This window comes from Venturia canescens, chromosome 1 (genome assembly GCF_019457755.1).
Source record: "Venturia canescens isolate UGA chromosome 1, ASM1945775v1, whole genome shotgun sequence".
Taxonomy (NCBI): Eukaryota; Metazoa; Arthropoda; class Insecta; order Hymenoptera; family Ichneumonidae; genus Venturia; species Venturia canescens.
In genome coordinates, this window is record NC_057421.1 from 7,398,819 (window position 1) to 7,415,436 (window position 16,618).

A 16,618-nucleotide genomic window follows, 5' to 3' on the forward strand; every position below is an offset into this window, starting at 1 on the left:
ACAATCAGCATTGCTAAACGCGAGCGGATGTGAATTATTCAAGAGAACTTAATCGATATTTTGGAATTTTCAAAGAGCGTCGATGAAAATTCGAGTTTTACATTCGTTAATTCGATTGTGCTATTTTTAGAATATCGTGAAAATGTAGCAACATTTTTTTATATTTTCCTCTTTCAATCGAACCTATACCCGCATTTGGCCATGCACGTGAGCCGTTATTATTATGAGGAGTTATCTCTTCCGAGTCTCCTCTGTCCTGTATAATCACGTTTTCCTATCGCAGGACGGACATATACACCACGAATTCCACACGTTACTTTTTCGTATAAAATTCAATGGATTTGTGTATGTATAAGGAGAGACCTTTATGCTTTTGTCCCACGTATATTTTCCCTCTACGTTGAAATATATATCCTCGCAAAAGAATTGACCAATGGGAATAGTGAAAGAAAAAACTGCGCCCACACGCGGCTGCACGGTGTACTCCGAGGTCTAAACTTTTCCCAACATGGCGCCAAAATCCGGCAGCGACACACGATATATACGGAATTCTGATCTCTCCAAATTTCTGTGAGCTCGATTGACGCGTTGTGAAAATAAAACATTAGAGTTCTGTTGGAAAATCAGCTCATGTAGCTCATGTCGATATAAATGTACGAACTCGTTCCTATGACCGTTACTTTTAGCTGTGACGTAACAAAATCGCGACGAATAAGGTAGAAAAAATTGGTCAATTATTTTCGAAGTCGCATTGAGAAAACTGCAAAATTTTAATAGCCACAGTCCGTTTTTCAATTGTTCCGAAATTGCTTTTAACAAGTATATCGAATGTCTTGGTGAAATAATTTTGAAAAGTCACACGAAAATGCAATCATGCTGTCGTGAACGGAATTATGATAAAAAATACGCAGGAAGTAGATTTCTCGCGGTTAAGAGATTGCGATATACTGAACTGAAAATGCTTAGCTTTTCACACATACTAAGCAGTTTATTTCTTTCTTTACTTCACTCATACGTAAGTTCAACGTTCATTGTCCTCATAGCGGTCAGCTACATCCGTGAAACCGAAATTTCTCTTTATGCTACACTTAAGTTTTTCGATACGAAAATTGCGAAAACTTTTTCATCGGTCTGCTTATTAAGCAATTACTGAACAGAATGTACAGAAATTGATATTAGTGTGAACAAAGAAAAAAATATGCTGAAAGAATATTCGTTGCATAATAAAATTACGTGATTTATTGAACCCATTGATTTTCCGTTATACGCATATATATTTCTATCTATGGCGAGTGTCAGAAAATGACATAACCTAAACCCATACGTTATCACATCGTTGAAGCTTCCCGGATGGGGTCCGAGGTTTCAAGGTCGCTTATCGACCCCTAATAGCTTATTTTATTCGTAATTTCATTACTGTGACATTGGCCGTATGGGCAATGTAGGCGACGGTTGCACGTAATTTTCGATTAATTCAGTGCCGCAAGTTCCGATGAGAGACGACCAGAGTCTCATTGTGAAGGGAAAATTGTGGGAGGGAACAAAATTGATTTAGTGTCTTGATTATCTGAAAAAAACGTTAACTTAAGTTTTAACCGTGAGGGTGCGAGGTGACACCGCGCGGGGCTCTTGGGCTTCGTCGGCTTCGTCCTATCCCCTCCCGCCATAACGAATCGTTGCGGTCTCCACTCTCCACTCGACCGAGCGAGAAGCGAGTAAGCGGCAGTAAGCGCAAAGGTCCTCCGTTTGTCCGAACGTACTCTGAACCCTCCCCTAACCGTCAAACCGATGTTTTGATCGTGTGAAGTGCAAAAAGAACCGCGGACTCGGCCCGCTCGCGGGGAGAAGGCTGCGAGTGTTTTTATTCGAGTTGTTCTCTCACCCTTCTGTAAAGGGGAGAACGAACGGAAGTGAGGTAGAGTTAGGTGTGCCGAGGAGAGACACGCGAATGCGTAGGTGTAGTATTGATTGCGCGGGACCATGACCGCGCAAGCTCTCCGTCCTTTTCGATGAATGACGTGCTTACGTACGCCGAAAAAGAAAGAAGAAACAAACCGAAAGAAACAGAAAAACCTGTACCAAGCCGCCCGAGCGTTAGTCCGTGCGGACATTCCGCAGTCGCTCTCCACGAACTTGTGTACGATTTAATCCGTGAGTTCTAACAATAAAACCCGTGCATATCATCGACTCTCGGAGACACAGCAGCTGTGTTCTATCTCGCCTTTAACACCTGGCAGATTTTGCGCGATAATGAGATTCGGGAATCTCCCGCGAAGGTTCCTGGCACACTTTATCACCCTCTTGGTCCTACTTGTTCGTCTCGATAATGCTGAAAACCTTGGCTTTTATCAAGGTAAGTTAACAAAAAATATTACGTGCCTATGTCAATACCTGATGTTTGCTTTCGCGTATAGCGAACGTCCGTCTCGTTTATCATCGCGAGAATCAACCTTTCAAGGCTTTTTAGATATTCTATGAATAATGGTTCAAAAAGTTCACCATTTTTTCAACATCATAAAATTATTCAATTATTCCGTTTTTTTTTATATTCTTTACCGCGTCAACTCGAAAACTTCTTCAAACAATTGGCTATCGTATGCAAAATAGTAAAGCGAACGAGCAGGCCACGTTTATCCCGTTTTCCGCGAAGTGTCGCTGATTTCTAATAACTCGTTGAAAACATCATTTTCTCGATCCATTAGCATTCTTTTGAATTATTTTTTCCTGATCACTGACACGCGAATAAATAAGTAATCGTAACTAATTTCATTATGATCACTAAACATTTATTTCTCGTAACGTAATACCTGAATAAATGTATCCTTGTGGTAAGTGATCGAGAGTTAAAAAGGAATTTGATCCTGCATATGGTACGAAACATTAGAGTTTCGTATGAACAAAAAAATTGTTTCCGCATTGATACTGCAGTTTTTAACGAATTTCTCGTGAAATAAATCGGCAGAATATTTCATTCCGAGAAAAATGGGTCGGTTGATAAAATCTGACCACAAAATCCCAGCATTCCTGGAATAATTTCCGTGTTCATGGGCGCGAATCTAACTCTGCATGCTTCGCTCGCAAAACCAAAAGCTGTTGGGCTCGCTCGAAGTAATTTCGTCGACAAGGAATTTTGCGAGCCTTAAAACAACGACGATTCACTTTGACTTTACAGCAACGCTCCTAAGGTTGTTAATTTTTTCAATTTTTTTTATCGAAATGTACTAAAACGAGCTGTGCTCTGAAGTGAAAAAGTAAAATTGAACTTTTGTGTGTTGACAGCTATTCGAAGTATATCGTCACAGTTAATCGATTTTTGACTGAATCCCTGCGACAAAGTCAAACTTTTTCGTTTTCTCGTGCTAGAAATAGTTCGATTTTTGCGCTGATCTCGAACGTTTCGAACGTTTTCAATGTCGTTAGTTAGTTCAATTTAGTCGCTGCAATGTGAACGTTTTAAAAAACTGATCTTATCCAAGTTCAGTCGTGAAAATTCCGACTGAAGAGCATTTAATCCCATTTATGTATAACGTCGGATTTCAGTGGCGATGAAAACGATCAAGATTTTCCTATTATTTCGCGGTGGGTTGAGATTTGAGGTGTGCATGAAAACAATGGCGGCTTCGTAATGTTGTGACGGTGTTTCATTTGTTTCGGCCTTCACCCTTCTACAACAGTTTCGTGATGTGTTGGAATGACGAGAGGAAATTAATTCGTCGTTTGTTTGCAAGGTGCTCATTTGATATTCTCGTTTCAAAAGAGGGTATCGCTAGACATCTGTCAACTTCGTTCACTTCGAGAAAGCGACGTTTCCTCTCCTTCGCCTTACACATCATATCACCGTTTTCAAGCACCAGTTCTTTTTGTGTTTCTCCAATTCTACGAATTTATTTACGTAATTGACGAACCCGCATCGCTTTACACTTTTCATCGTTCGCCTTTCGAAATCGCGAACGTTCAATTAGACGCCTCGTTGTGGCTGTGTTTACCAGATGCAATCGATAAACTTTAGGTCAACGCTCACGGCTCACATAGACGTGGGAAATACGAGAGAGCCAAAAATTCGTCGATTTTTGTACTCTTCGCTACGAAACTTTTTTATTTCAACCCATGCTCAGAATTGACGTCGTGGCCGAGCGTTTTCAAGGTTATGTTTTCGGTCGCTCCCAGGAACCACTGAAAAAAAGGGGAGAGACGCGTGGAGCTGTTTCGCAGTAAATTTGCGGGGCCACGATAAGTTCCACGATGTTTTGTTCCCTCGCCACTGTTTGGGGATATTTATGTCAGAAAAACTGTGTGTCTTTTCAAATTCGAATGCATCACGAATAAATTTCAATTTGCACATATTTTCCTCGATTTTTCCACATAAATGTCAGTGAAATTCGTATTGAGAGTGATGCAACTCACATCAGTTTAAATATCTTATGAAAATGAACAAAAAAAATCGCATCCAAAGCAAAATACTTTTTTACTTCACGCGCACGTACGTAGTATTTGTTTGAAAATAAATGTGCTGAATTGTCTTTGATGACAATGCGAGTGTCCGCTGTACCGCGATAACATCCAGGAAACGAAGACATTTACACAGAAACGTATATTTCATGGAAGAATTAATAAATATTAGGACGTTTGACCCTCGACCTAATTTTATTTGATACGTACATTCAAAATTGATTTTCCCTGCGAACTCGACGCAACAGATGGTCGTTCAAGAGCTCTCTTCTGGGGATGAACGTACAAGAGTCACTTATATTTTCAAAAGCGTGTATTTTTTCCTTCGTCACTGAAGATATTGTTTTTGTAATTGGCAATTTTCTACACCGAAGCTCCTAACGAAAGAGCCTGACTCGTCGTTTTTTTTGCAAATGAAATATGAGAAATTTCCTTAAGTTAATTATAATATAAATATAATTTAATAAAATATAATATAATTATAAAATAAACATAAATATAAATAAAATTAAAATATAAACATTAGAAAATAAATTTATAATAAATACATATAATTTATATATTATATTATTATATATAATAAAAGATTAATAAATATTAATTATATAAAAAATTAATATTTAATACAAAAAAAATTTTTTTTTAAAATTAAGTTTAAATTTATTGTAAAATTGAAACTTAAGGAGAAATGAAACATTTAAACGGGAAATCGATTAGAATATTGAGTTTGAAAAAACGATATTTTGGGTATTTTTGTTTCCTGCGTTTTCTAAACGTTTGATTTTTATTTGTTGACGATACCAACACAGAGTAACGAATGACTTTTCCTTTGATGTGATTTTTTTGGATTTAAACGCTGCTGAGAACAATTTCATAATGTAAAAATTCGGAATTACTCATAAAATACTTGTCCTCCGATCGATATCATAAATTTTACTGCTGCACGTAACTCAAATGGTAACTTTTTTCATCACTATAACTTTCTTAAGTTCGTGACAGTTCCGGTCGGAATAAGTATTCCGAATTACCATTGAATACTTGGCCTCGAATTGACCTAATAAATTTTAATGCTGCAGGTTGCTTGAATGGACACTTTTTTCAATTGATTTAGTTGTTGGAATAAAAATGGGGGCGTCGGTTTCCAAAATGATTTCAAGTGCGATTTTTCGGCTCTTTATTTCTCACTGGTTTGAATTTTTGTTCACTTTATAATTACAGATTTGCATTTATTTGAATGTGTTTTTTCACGATTTGTGAAAGTTTTCTCGAATCGTTGTGTTGAAATTATTTACGGTTGGTTCAACGATATCTTGTTATCGAAGTTATTTACATTTTTTTTTCCCGACCTTTTTTTCGTAGGGGAATTTTCGAGGTTTTTTATTTCGTTGAGCATAAAATTTGGATTATTTAGACTGACTTTCCTGAAGAAACCCTTAGAATCCCCTTAATAAGGAATTTCCGTATTTGAATGTGAAAATTGAACAATTTGTGCGTTGACTTTTGTAGATGTCGAGCCAGAGCGAGGAATGGACGCCAATTACGAGGAAATGGCGAGATACCTGGAAGCGGAAAAGCTGGCCAACATGAGGGACGTGAGCCGGAGCAGATCGGCACCGGATTCGCCGTGGGGGTACGCGGAGTATCTCTACGAGCAGCGGCAAAAGGAGAAAAAACTGTTGGAGGCTTTTCTGGAGAATCCGAGCGTGCTCGACGCGTTGGAATTGCGAGAGCAGGCGAAGGAGCGATCGATGATTCCCCAGCTACCGATGGGTTACGACGTGCCGGAGGATTTGGAAAGAGAAATCCCCGAAGCGGAAGTTGTGCGTCCTTACAGCAGGCCCGATCCGCTCTCCGAGCGCTTCGAAGACGTCTCGAGCCTAAAAATTCCTTATGCGAAGAGCATTTTCAGAAACGAGAAGCCACGCTACGTTCATCCGGCTGCACCGGATCGCTTGTCGAGAGTTAATGAATTCATCGATGAGAATTATCCCGAGCAAACGAGCGCTGAGGAACGGCTGTTGAAAATCGAGGGAAAATTAATGGAGCTCAATCGAAATCGCGTTTTCAACAACGACGAAGATGTTTCGGCTCATAATCCTGTGCGCGAGACACCACAATTCACGTACAGGTTTGACCCACCGAAAATGGAAGAACGCCCGTTTGCCGTGAAACCGAACGACCCACGATACTACGAAAAAGACGATCCGAGCACTGAGCCAATCAACGAAAAAACAACGACGAAACATCAAAATATCATCACATCTTCCCGTGAATTTCAACACCAAGATCAAAACAAAGAACAAAATCATTTGCCTCCCACTGACCCTGAATACTCCACCGAGAATGTACGCACTGACAAATTTTCTATTATGAAAATCGTTTTGCCTGATAATCACAGGCTCACCGAAGATGATTCCGTCATCGTTTCCTCTAGTCGTCTCATGACTAACGATATTTATTTTATCGGTGAGCCAAGTTTATTCCTTTCCATAAAGTCTCGAAATTTTTTAATCACGCTGACGTTTGTGACGTTGGAGTCCAACGAAATGATCTGAAAAAACTGTAGAATAGTTCCAGTAAATCTTCAATTCTGTTATCTGCCGAATTAACAATTCGTCATTATCAATGATTTGTGAAATAAAAAAATCATGAATTACAAATATTTTTTTCGTTCATTTCGTTGGACTTTTTGGATTCTTCAATTTAGCTTCGTATCTGGGGAATTTTTACATCGAATAAAGTCCATTGGTTCATAGCAAAGGTCAAATATAAAATATTAATTCAGAACTTCAGAGCAAATTAACCGAGTTAAAACGTTTTTTTGACGTATGCAACAACATGCTTTTTTGATAAAACATTGGACAGTTTTTGGACTGGAAAATAAAATGGAATATTTCACTGTTCAGCAATCGTAGCCGGCTGCAGTGCAGCTGCCATGTTTGCCCTCGTATTAATCAGCTTAACGTGGTGCAGGTAACGTACATTTTTAGTTTCACAAATAAAAATATATTCCGCACCTCGAGAAATGAACCTTAAGAATCGAAGGGTGCAAGAACATCGTTCCGATGACGATGACAAGTGTCATTTAAATGAGTGTCGTTTAATCCGCAGACTTCAACGTGGAGCTAAAGCAGCTGCGGATATCGAATACCCGGCTTATGGCGTGACAGGACCGAACAAAGACATTTCACCGTCCGGAGACCAAAGGCTCGCCCACTCGGCACAAATGTATCATTTTCAGCATCAAAAACAACAGATAATAGCCATGGAAAAGTGCGTTTTTTTCTCTTTCATTGCTTCTTTATATTCGCTATTCTTTTCATTCATTTTTTTCCGAAGGCGTTAACACACGTGTTGGCGTGATTTTGAAAGATCGATCATGAGGCCGGAGTAACAATTCATAGGAAAAAACCATTTTGTGCTTTAATATGGATTTTCAAAATTTGCCAATTGCTTCATTAAACTTTTGATATTCAGAGTTAATTTCAATCATTTCTAAGGAAATTAATCGTAGGAAAAAACGGTATTAACTCTGCGTGGTCACCGGGGGTCAAAATGACCCCAAGCGCAACTTTAATCTAGAATTTATGAAATAATTGGCGCTCGAGGAAGCTGGTTAAACCATTGCGCGAGAGATGATTTTTTTTAGTAAAAAATTATTTTTTCTCGAACATGGCTTCGTTGATGATTTTTTTTCGCTATTTTGAAAATTGGATACAAATTCTTTCCCGTGATATTCTTATTCGGAAAGGTTTAAATTAATATCCTGAATTTTTGCGTGTCGTTCGAAACGATACTGACAATGCGGTGAACGTTTAAACATGGCTGGGGTCATTTTGACCCCGCGTGACCAGCGCGTTTTTCCTAGAATGTGTGACCCCGGAGGGTTGATCAGTTTGTTAATTTATTATAGTCAGTAACAGTAAATTCGTCTAATATTTTCATATTCGCCTCCTGCATATTAAATCTCCGAAATGTTAAAATTTATTCTGAAAATTGGTTGAAATTATCGAAAAATGGAAAGTTACCGATCGTCGCTTCAAAAAGGGTCAGCGAGGTGTAAAAACTTGAAATACTCTCTCTAAAAAAAAAGAGTTAGTAATTCAAAAAGAAATTCGATTGTCGATTCTGAGAGATTTAAAAAAATCTCGAGCATTCCCAATTCGGCAAAGCAGTAAGGTTTATTTTGTTTCAGTAGAACAGCCGCGTCGCGCGATCCAGGCTCCGTCTCGGAAGCGGAGAGTGACGAGGAAAACGAGGAAGGAGATTACACCGTGTACGAATGTCCTGGTCTCGCATCGGTGAGTCTGTAACGAATCGAATGACGAATCATCGAAATTTGAGTAATGTAAAAGAAGCGTATTCGCCCGGAAGTTCGTGAACTCAGAAATGTTCATCCTTTTTCATTGGCTTTTTGATTCATTTGTTTTTGGCAAAATTCCAACATAACAAACCCCCCTAAAAGTCCATTAAAATTTCAAACACGTTCAAATGCTAAATGCTGAAAAAAATTAATTTCAAGGCTGGAGAGATGGAAGTGAAGAATCCAATGTTTCATGCCGACCCAACACCCGCGTCGCCGCAAATTCACAAGGAAGAGGACCACATCTAGCTTCATTGAGTTGTCGTTTTCCCCGCATTCTATCCAAAATCTTCCCGGGTGTCTGGCTCACTTTCGATGTATCATATCCAAAATATTTATCTACGATTCGTATATCTATATAATATATTATAAAAATATAATATAATATATACATATAATTTTTCTATATATGAAAAAAGACATGAAAAAACTATTTCAAGAATATTCAATGCACGTATTCCGATCGGTGATTTTCTCACTCGAGAAAAGTCGTCAAACACTCTTATACTTGCGTACCAGAAAAACCATATTAACACGGTGATCTGGAATCGCCGCTTATTTTTACGTGAAATCCCCAAGCTTTACGTTAATCTAAGGAACATGATCGACTTACATAAAGCACGAGAGTTCCCGCAACAAAACTTGCTAAACAAAATACAAATAGATATTAAACAACGTGAAAAATAAAGACTTCAAACAAAACGAAAGAAAACATATAACAATACAGGAGCAACGCTAACTTTTTTCACTGGTGACACGATTTTTTAACAATTTCTATCGAATTGGGAAGGTGGCGCGAGGCAACACGCAGCATTGCGTGTTCCAACGGGGTCTTATTCTTTCTCCCGTTATATGCCAATGATCGAAGAAAGTCCACAAAGTTTTCAATTCCAAAAAGAAAAAAAAAAGAAAATAAATCATTACAGAAATACATCAGTTACCGGTTGTCAGCAATCACTAGAACTTATCTTGACCAATATTAATATCACATGAGAGTAGCATAGTTTGTGAGTCAAATGTTCTTTCATGCTGTGCTGCACCATGTATTTTGTAAATATATGTAAGAAGAGAAATCAACAAAAAAAAGAAAAATGCGAAAGCGAGACAAAAATACCATACATGAAAAAAGCTATATACGTATATTATACATACATATATAAATTATATTCTTAAATGAAAAAATCAACCGAAAACAAAACAAAATTCGTTCCTACGATCAATTGGGCACGAGAGCTTCCTGGGTAACAGAGTGTGATAACGTATTAGAAAAAAACAAAACACAAAACGAAAGTTAGAACAGATTCTATTGTACACTACGACAATGTGCTACGTACCCAAAGAATATACTTAAAGAAAAATTATATTTAACGCGAGATCTGCTATTAACGAATATATTCCTAGTTATTTTGTATTATATTAAATTGCCCTCGTTATCTCGTCTCAAAATCTATTTTCTTTCCATGACAATAATTTGTTACTTATAAATTGTCATTATCTTCGTTAATATAGAGCATAAGTGTATATTGTGTGAAATATCGTATATTTTACGCATTAAGGTGAGGCTTACATCGATTCCGTAATGAAACATTTTTTTTTGTTCAATATTGAATTTTTTTTTCCAGTCTAAAGGTTTATAAACAGCGTAACCGTGATTTTCGATATACATCACAGCTTGAACGACACAGAATCACACTTCGACCTTTCGAGAAAAGGAAAGAAAAAAAATTGAGTTTTCTTATCGAACAAATGTAAACCTCGCTTCAATTATCGTTTGCTACCGTATTCGATGAAATCTCGTCATAAGAGACGCTTTATTCATTACAACATGATCGGCTAATATATAGAATGGAAATTGACATCGACTTGAGAAGCTCTCAGAATGTTTTTATTTTTTAATACTTAACAATGTCATCGATAGAGTAAAAAAAAGCTTCCCACTCTTTGCATTGCACCATGCTGTCGATTAATCAACCATCAATTAATACTCTTCTCCAAAAAAAATTTTCAAAAACAAAAAATTGATTATTTTTTAGGAAAGCGAGAAGAAATTTCAAATACTTATGATGGAATAATGAACTTTGAACAAAATATCTAGCCTAACGTCGTTCCTACAGAGCACTACTGAATTCAAAGAATTACAATTTGTTGCCAGAGATCAACTATTTTATAGCACGATGGGATGTACATTTATCGATGTTGTGCTATTTAAAATTATATTAAGGGGGATTCCCGTGACAATAGTAAAAAAAAAAAAAAAAAAAAATTAAAAGATTTGATACGTTTTCCTTTCACTGTTTCACTGAATTATATAAAATCATTCTGTTGACTTTAATTCTAGTAAATGATATATAAAAAAAAAAGGTGAAATAAATTTTCCAATGAGATTAATTACATCTTCAACTATTTTAAATTTCAGAAACAAGTCCGACTTTGTATTTGGTAATGAAATAGTCATTTCACTTTGATTTTTAAAGGCCAAGTAAACTTTTGTTTTCAAGGCCTAATACACATGGAACTCTCGACGCCGCCGCGTTGAAGGTACACAGATAACGCTCCATGTGTGCAAGGCCTAAGTCGTTGGACACGAAAAACGTGTCAATGTTATTTTTATTCATTAGTCATTGAACCCAATATTTCATGAGCATGAATGACGAATATTGTGTCGTAAAAAGATCGATTTTTCTAAAGTCCGTCATGGGGATTGTCCCTTAACATTAAAGTGTTAAACTAGTCTTTGTTAGCACCCTATTAAGTGGTTCGTTTCAATGAAACATAAATGTGCAGCATGAAAGGACAATCTATGTGTACAAATACGTAAACAAGATTGTATTGAACTGTTTATTGGTTCTTAATTGATCAAAACATTTAGAAAAATGAAAATATATATACAAGATGATTTTGTAATAGTCCTGTTGTGCTACATTATGTTTTTAGAGTTTATATGCCGATACAATATAACGTGAGTTTATTATTCTGTCATTTCAATCTTCCAATGATCAAAAAATTATGAAAATCGCTGCTACTGAGGCATGTATTACGAATAGTGTATTATTTTAGTAAATAAATGATTTATTTTATACTTTGTTTTGTGATCGACGAATAATCTACCCACACGGGTTTTTATCTCAATCATGATTATGAAAAATACTTCTTTTTTGTTTTATTTTAATTATTGTTTAGTACAGTACAAATTTATTAATATGGTTAGCTCAAGCCAATGGAATGGAACGAGGAAATATTTGACGAACCACGCTTGATGGTGGAGGCAAACTTAAATTTATTTCTTAAATTATTAATATTAATTCGATCCTGTGTCGATTTTAAGGGGGGGAATCTTATTCCATGTTGACATCAACGTTTGCAAGTCTCTTGATTTCATCCATCAAATGATTCAGATACAATTTGTAGTCGACTGGTCCCGCAGCGTTAATGACTGACCGCACCTTCACTTCGTCCTTCAACAATATTTTCGTTATCAATATGTTTATTGATAAAATAATTGACGAACTATTACGAAAACTGTTTATGTATTCATGCACTTACGTTGTAAATCTCTTTCTTTCCTCTGCACTTGAAGAAAGAGGGCATAAAGAGAGGTTTGGTATAGACGTCATCCAACGTGTCAGAATCGTTTTCCTTAAGTATACCAATATCCTCAGCCGACATACCCAATATTTTTTCAGCCTCGTCGTTGAATGCCGTAGCCCAAAAACTACCGCTCCAATCAGCAACGTTCAACTGAATAAGAAAGAACGATTTCATTATTAAATATTTAGTCGACCTTTTAATAAACGCTCGTTGAAAAACTTCCTTTCAAATAACATTCATTTCCGAAGAAATGACTACTCACGTTAATCAATAATCGATATTTGAAGTTTGGAAATTCTCTGTCGCATTTCTCGCACCGGTACATTCCGTTTGCCTGATCAACGAGTTTCTTCTTGCACGCCTCCGTCGGGCAAGATTTGTATAATGCATTTTCTGTGCGTATCAAACTTATGCAACCTTTGATCATGAAAGTTTCTTGACCGTCCGTCAACTGCTGACACTTATTCATTGCTTCGAAAGCCGTTGTCAATGGAGCGTTCAACGAACCGCCACCAGCCTTCGATATGAATTTGCATTCTTGTTCTTTGCCTGTTGTGTTGTACCAACCGCGCAATCTGCAAGCAGAAGACGTGACGATAGAAGTACGATACTACAAGAACTTTGTTTCAATAAACAACAGACAAATAATTTATTCATTGATTGTTACTCTATGATGGAAAAATAAGTCGTTCGAGTATCGACCGATTCCGAATAACATCGAGTATTTCACTGTCGTTCATACGTGCCTGTGAGCTTCAGGAAGATCCGGATCCAATTGAAGAGTAGAGGATTGGAGAGTCGACAAATTTTTGCCCCCGTTGAATTCACCGATGCGTGCACCTTTGACAGCCAAAACGGGGTTGTCAACAGGGCTGAAGTCGTCTGCTTGAGAACCCCAGAGAGTAAGAGTAACCTTAAATACAAAAAAAAATTTTTTCAATAAAGATAAATAAACTGCTGTGAAGAGTGTTTATTATTAATTTACCGCAACGTTGCTCATGTCGACTAATTGTACGTCTCGTTTCCGGAGTTCTCTTCCAGTGTTTCTTGCAACTAGAGTCTGTACATCGTCATAAGATTTCACGATACCCAATACATCTGAAGTAGAAACAGAAATTTGAAATCATGACGGTTTCGACTTCTTTCGTGCTACCGCATAATAAAAACGTTAGAAACGTTATTAGTATCAAAAACGCAAAATTATTCGTGCTTTCGTATAATGAATAGAATTTTCAACATTCAATAAAGGCAAGAGAATTTTAGTGCAATCCATTTTACAATAAGCCTACCCATAACGGTGTTCTTTTCTTTGGTCTCGACCTCACTGAGCGGCTGAAAATCGAACGATATCGCTGGAATGTCATCAACCTCGTCGTGGCACGCAACGACTTCGGTGTCGTTGGTCATCGTCATTTCGTACTGGTTCTTCAATGTTGAAAACTGCTTGTTCGCTGGTTTCAATGCGCACCGCGATATGTAATAAACTTTTCCAATCTGGAAATTACATCAATTGGGATTATAACAAATATCTTGATCTTTTGACTCAGCTGACGGTTTCAACGTGTTTATGACCATAGACATTTTTATCGCCGAACGTGATACGCACTACTTCAGGATAATATTCTTATAAGATTCTCCGCAAGATGAAAAACGAGCATGAACTTATTTTTCTGTGAAATAAGTCTGTCAAGACCATGTTCTTTCCGAAAATTAATTTTTTGAGATACAAATTTTTTTATATATTTTAAAATTAATTTAATTATTAATGAAAATTACCTCAATCATGTTGTAAAACTTGTCACACTGTTCCCTGAACGCGGTGCATCTTATTTCGCCACTTTCGTCCACAAGATCCATCGAGAACAAAGTACCTTCTCCTCGTGAGTTACTCCACGTTTTTATTCCTGGTTTGTTGGTAACCCTCGCTTTGATAACCCATCTGATAAAAAAAAAATAATACACCTTAAATATGATTCTGATTTCTTTTTTATAAGTATATTTTTTGAGTCTGTTTTACCTATTTTGATATGGACTAAGAGCGGCAATTGGTGTAGTCGTGATATCAGAGCCTGCCGATACTGATTCATCAAGACGTTTTCTCTGGAAGCCAGCGGCTGCTGCTAGCGACAATAGATTGTACATTTTTAATTGTGTAATAATTTAATTGTACAAAAAAACAAAGGTTTATTTCTAGGAAAAGGAATCAATGCAAATCACAGTTTACAAACGTTGACATAGAATGTGAGATATTGGTCGTTTTCAGCTACTTGCACAGTAAGCATTATTTTCAAACTAACATGAGGATGTGAGAATTAGAAAAAAAAAGATTTTTAACTTTAGGTTAAGTCAGAATCAACAATATCACATCAGCCATTACACATTTATTTATTGTTCGATTGCATTGATCATTTCCTGTGATTCTACCCAGAAAGTTAATATTATTTTGATTTTTTTGTATTATAATAATAGTAGTTATATTAATCCGGATAAAAATTAGACTTACACGTTTTTGGGGAAGGTGGTGGTGCTTGCGGCTTGGATTGAGGAGCAGCTGATGCTTGTTCCGTTTCAGGTTGTGCATCGAGTTGTGTCGGATTTCCAATCTTTCCACCAACTTCGCTACCAGGAGTTTTGACTTCGATGTTTAAAATGACCATGACACGTCTGTTCACAAAATTCATTTCATCTTATCATCATCTTCTATTGCAATCATTTATACAAAATGAAATAAAAAATTCCATTTTTGCAACCAATTTCTCTTAATAAATGGCTCAAAAAATCAAACGATATTTGTGCAGAGCAAATCCCTTAAAAGTGCCTGATGTTTCAAAAATAAAGTAAGGAACTCAGAAATTTCAATTTCCTTTTAATGGGAATAATACTATATAATTATAGTTTTGAGGCTCTGCTTTCAGTTTAGAAGTTTAGTTTGAATGTAGACAAAATGTTGGTAGATGACATGACCTCCATCCCGAAGCCTCAAACATCCAGAACATTGAAGAAACATAGAGTTTGGTTTTTCAATTTCCGTCAATCAAAATATAACTTTTTTCTATTCAGTGTTATATTTTTAGCTTTATGGATAACGACAACTTACTTAGGTTTTCCAGCATTGTTGACGTTGCTCATGGCATAGCGATTAATTTTGCAAATGGCAAACTCTGTAAGTTCAGTATCAATCATATGATTGAGTTGAGTAGCAAGCATGGTAAGTGAATTGATTCTTTTTCCATCGGAGAGTAGAAGTCTGTAGCGTTCACCGCTGGTAGAACTAGCCAATTTTTTGTGTCCCTGTAAAATATTAAAACCTGTTGAGTGTCGATTAGAAGATAAAAAAAAATTAAAAAATAGCTTTGATCATGTATTTACCAATATTTGCACGATTGGACCTTCGACTGTCTCCCCAGCCATGATAGCCTGGAAAAAAAAAATTATTAGTTGTTATAAACATGCAGTGCACCTTTTGTTTACATTTTAGTATACTCCAATTGTTTGTGAAAAACATGCCACTACGAAGAGATCTTACGTCCAATGCTCCTTCCGACAAATCGATCATTTTGATAAACTATCAAATTTATAGAAGCACAATACAGTTCCTTTTCTCTAGCGCATAAAGCAAATTAAAACTACAATGTTTTTGTTTTTACGAGTATTTGACGAAAATTATTAACACTTATTCACGAATCAAGTACGTGATTAAACTTGTCGGCACAAGAAAAAAATTCTTTGTGAAACATGAAACATGCGTAACATCGTAGTACGTTTTGGCGCCAACATTGTAGCCCTCTAGCGGGTAAAAACACACGGAAACCATGGAAAAAAAAAATAGAGATGATCGAAATCGAACATAAACGATATAAATTTTCGATTTCATGGTGTTAATTCGAAATAAAAAATATAAAAACAAAAAATTATTCCATATAACTTTTTCTTATAAAGCGTGGAATTATTACTGTATGATTTGATTGGTCTTTTTGGGAAATGAAAGTAAAGATTCATTCTCAATAATCATGGAACATCATGGAAATTTAACGAGAACTACGAAAATAATTCCGAAGCTGGCGCTCAAATCAGCAAAAGCTAAAGTAAATCTTAAAATCAATCGGCCATGTTCAAGGAGGTTTGCTGGAATATAAACGAAAAAGAAAAAAAAAACACGAGCAGATGCGCAAAATCCGGCAACATCTCATTCGCTCGCAATAATTTTTCAGTGTTTCC

At 36.5% G+C, this 16,618-nt stretch overlaps 2 protein-coding genes across 4 annotated transcripts; one reads left to right on the forward strand and one right to left on the reverse strand.

Annotated features, from left to right (window-relative positions):
- The first annotated feature begins 1,741 nt into the window (after nt 1-1,741).
- LOC122419417 (uncharacterized) lies at nt 1,742-11,891 on the forward strand. 2 transcript variants are annotated; one of them, XM_043433959.1, is made up of 6 exons: nt 1,742-2,353; nt 5,956-6,915; nt 7,356-7,422; nt 7,561-7,722; nt 8,645-8,750; nt 8,972-11,891. In XM_043433959.1, exons 1-6 carry the CDS (start codon nt 2,251-2,253, stop codon nt 9,059-9,061), a joined length of 1,488 nt encoding a protein of 495 aa, XP_043289894.1. In that variant the 5' UTR covers nt 1,742-2,250; the 3' UTR covers nt 9,062-11,891. The 2 variants fall into 2 exon arrangements, with proteins under 2 accessions (XP_043289894.1, XP_043289895.1); XM_043433960.1 differs by having other exon boundaries at nt 1,752-2,353; nt 8,648-8,750.
- On the reverse strand, nt 11,637-16,143 carry RpA-70 (replication protein A 70). 2 transcript variants are annotated; one of them, XM_043433948.1, is made up of 12 exons: nt 15,927-16,143; nt 15,770-15,817; nt 15,498-15,691; nt 14,904-15,064; nt 14,418-14,520; nt 14,177-14,339; nt 13,690-13,894; nt 13,386-13,498; nt 13,147-13,313; nt 12,663-12,975; nt 12,356-12,550; nt 11,637-12,267 (listed from the first exon to the last, which is right to left on the reverse strand). In XM_043433948.1, exons 1-12 carry the CDS (start codon nt 15,954-15,956, stop codon nt 12,148-12,150), a joined length of 1,812 nt encoding a protein of 603 aa, XP_043289883.1. In that variant the 5' UTR covers nt 15,957-16,143; the 3' UTR covers nt 11,637-12,147. The 2 variants fall into 2 exon arrangements, with proteins under 2 accessions (XP_043289883.1, XP_043289884.1); XM_043433949.1 differs by having other exon boundaries at nt 14,418-14,517; nt 15,927-16,142.
- Between the last annotated feature and the right edge of the window lie 475 nt (nt 16,144-16,618).

Excerpts from the sequence above, each read along its gene's own strand:
- LOC122419417 (XM_043433959.1), top strand. The coding sequence starts at position 2,251 with ATGAGATTCGGGAATCTCCCGCGAAGGTTCCTGGCACACTTTATCACC. Across the intron at positions 2,354-5,955 it reads AAACCTTGGCTTTTATCAAG|ATGTCGAGCCAGAGCGAGGA; the intron begins GTAAGTTAACAA and ends TGACTTTTGTAG. Across the intron at positions 8,751-8,971 it reads AATGTCCTGGTCTCGCATCG|GCTGGAGAGATGGAAGTGAA; the intron begins GTGAGTCTGTAA and ends ATTAATTTCAAG.
- RpA-70 (XM_043433948.1), bottom strand. The coding sequence starts at position 15,956 with ATGATCGATTTGTCGGAAGGAGCATTGGAC. Across the intron at positions 12,976-13,146 it reads GATCTTCCTGAAGCTCACAG|ATTGCGCGGTTGGTACAACA; the intron begins GCACGTATGAAC and ends TTCTGCTTGCAG. Across the intron at positions 12,551-12,662 it reads AATATCGATTATTGATTAAC|TTGAACGTTGCTGATTGGAG; the intron begins GTGAGTAGTCAT and ends TTTCTTATTCAG.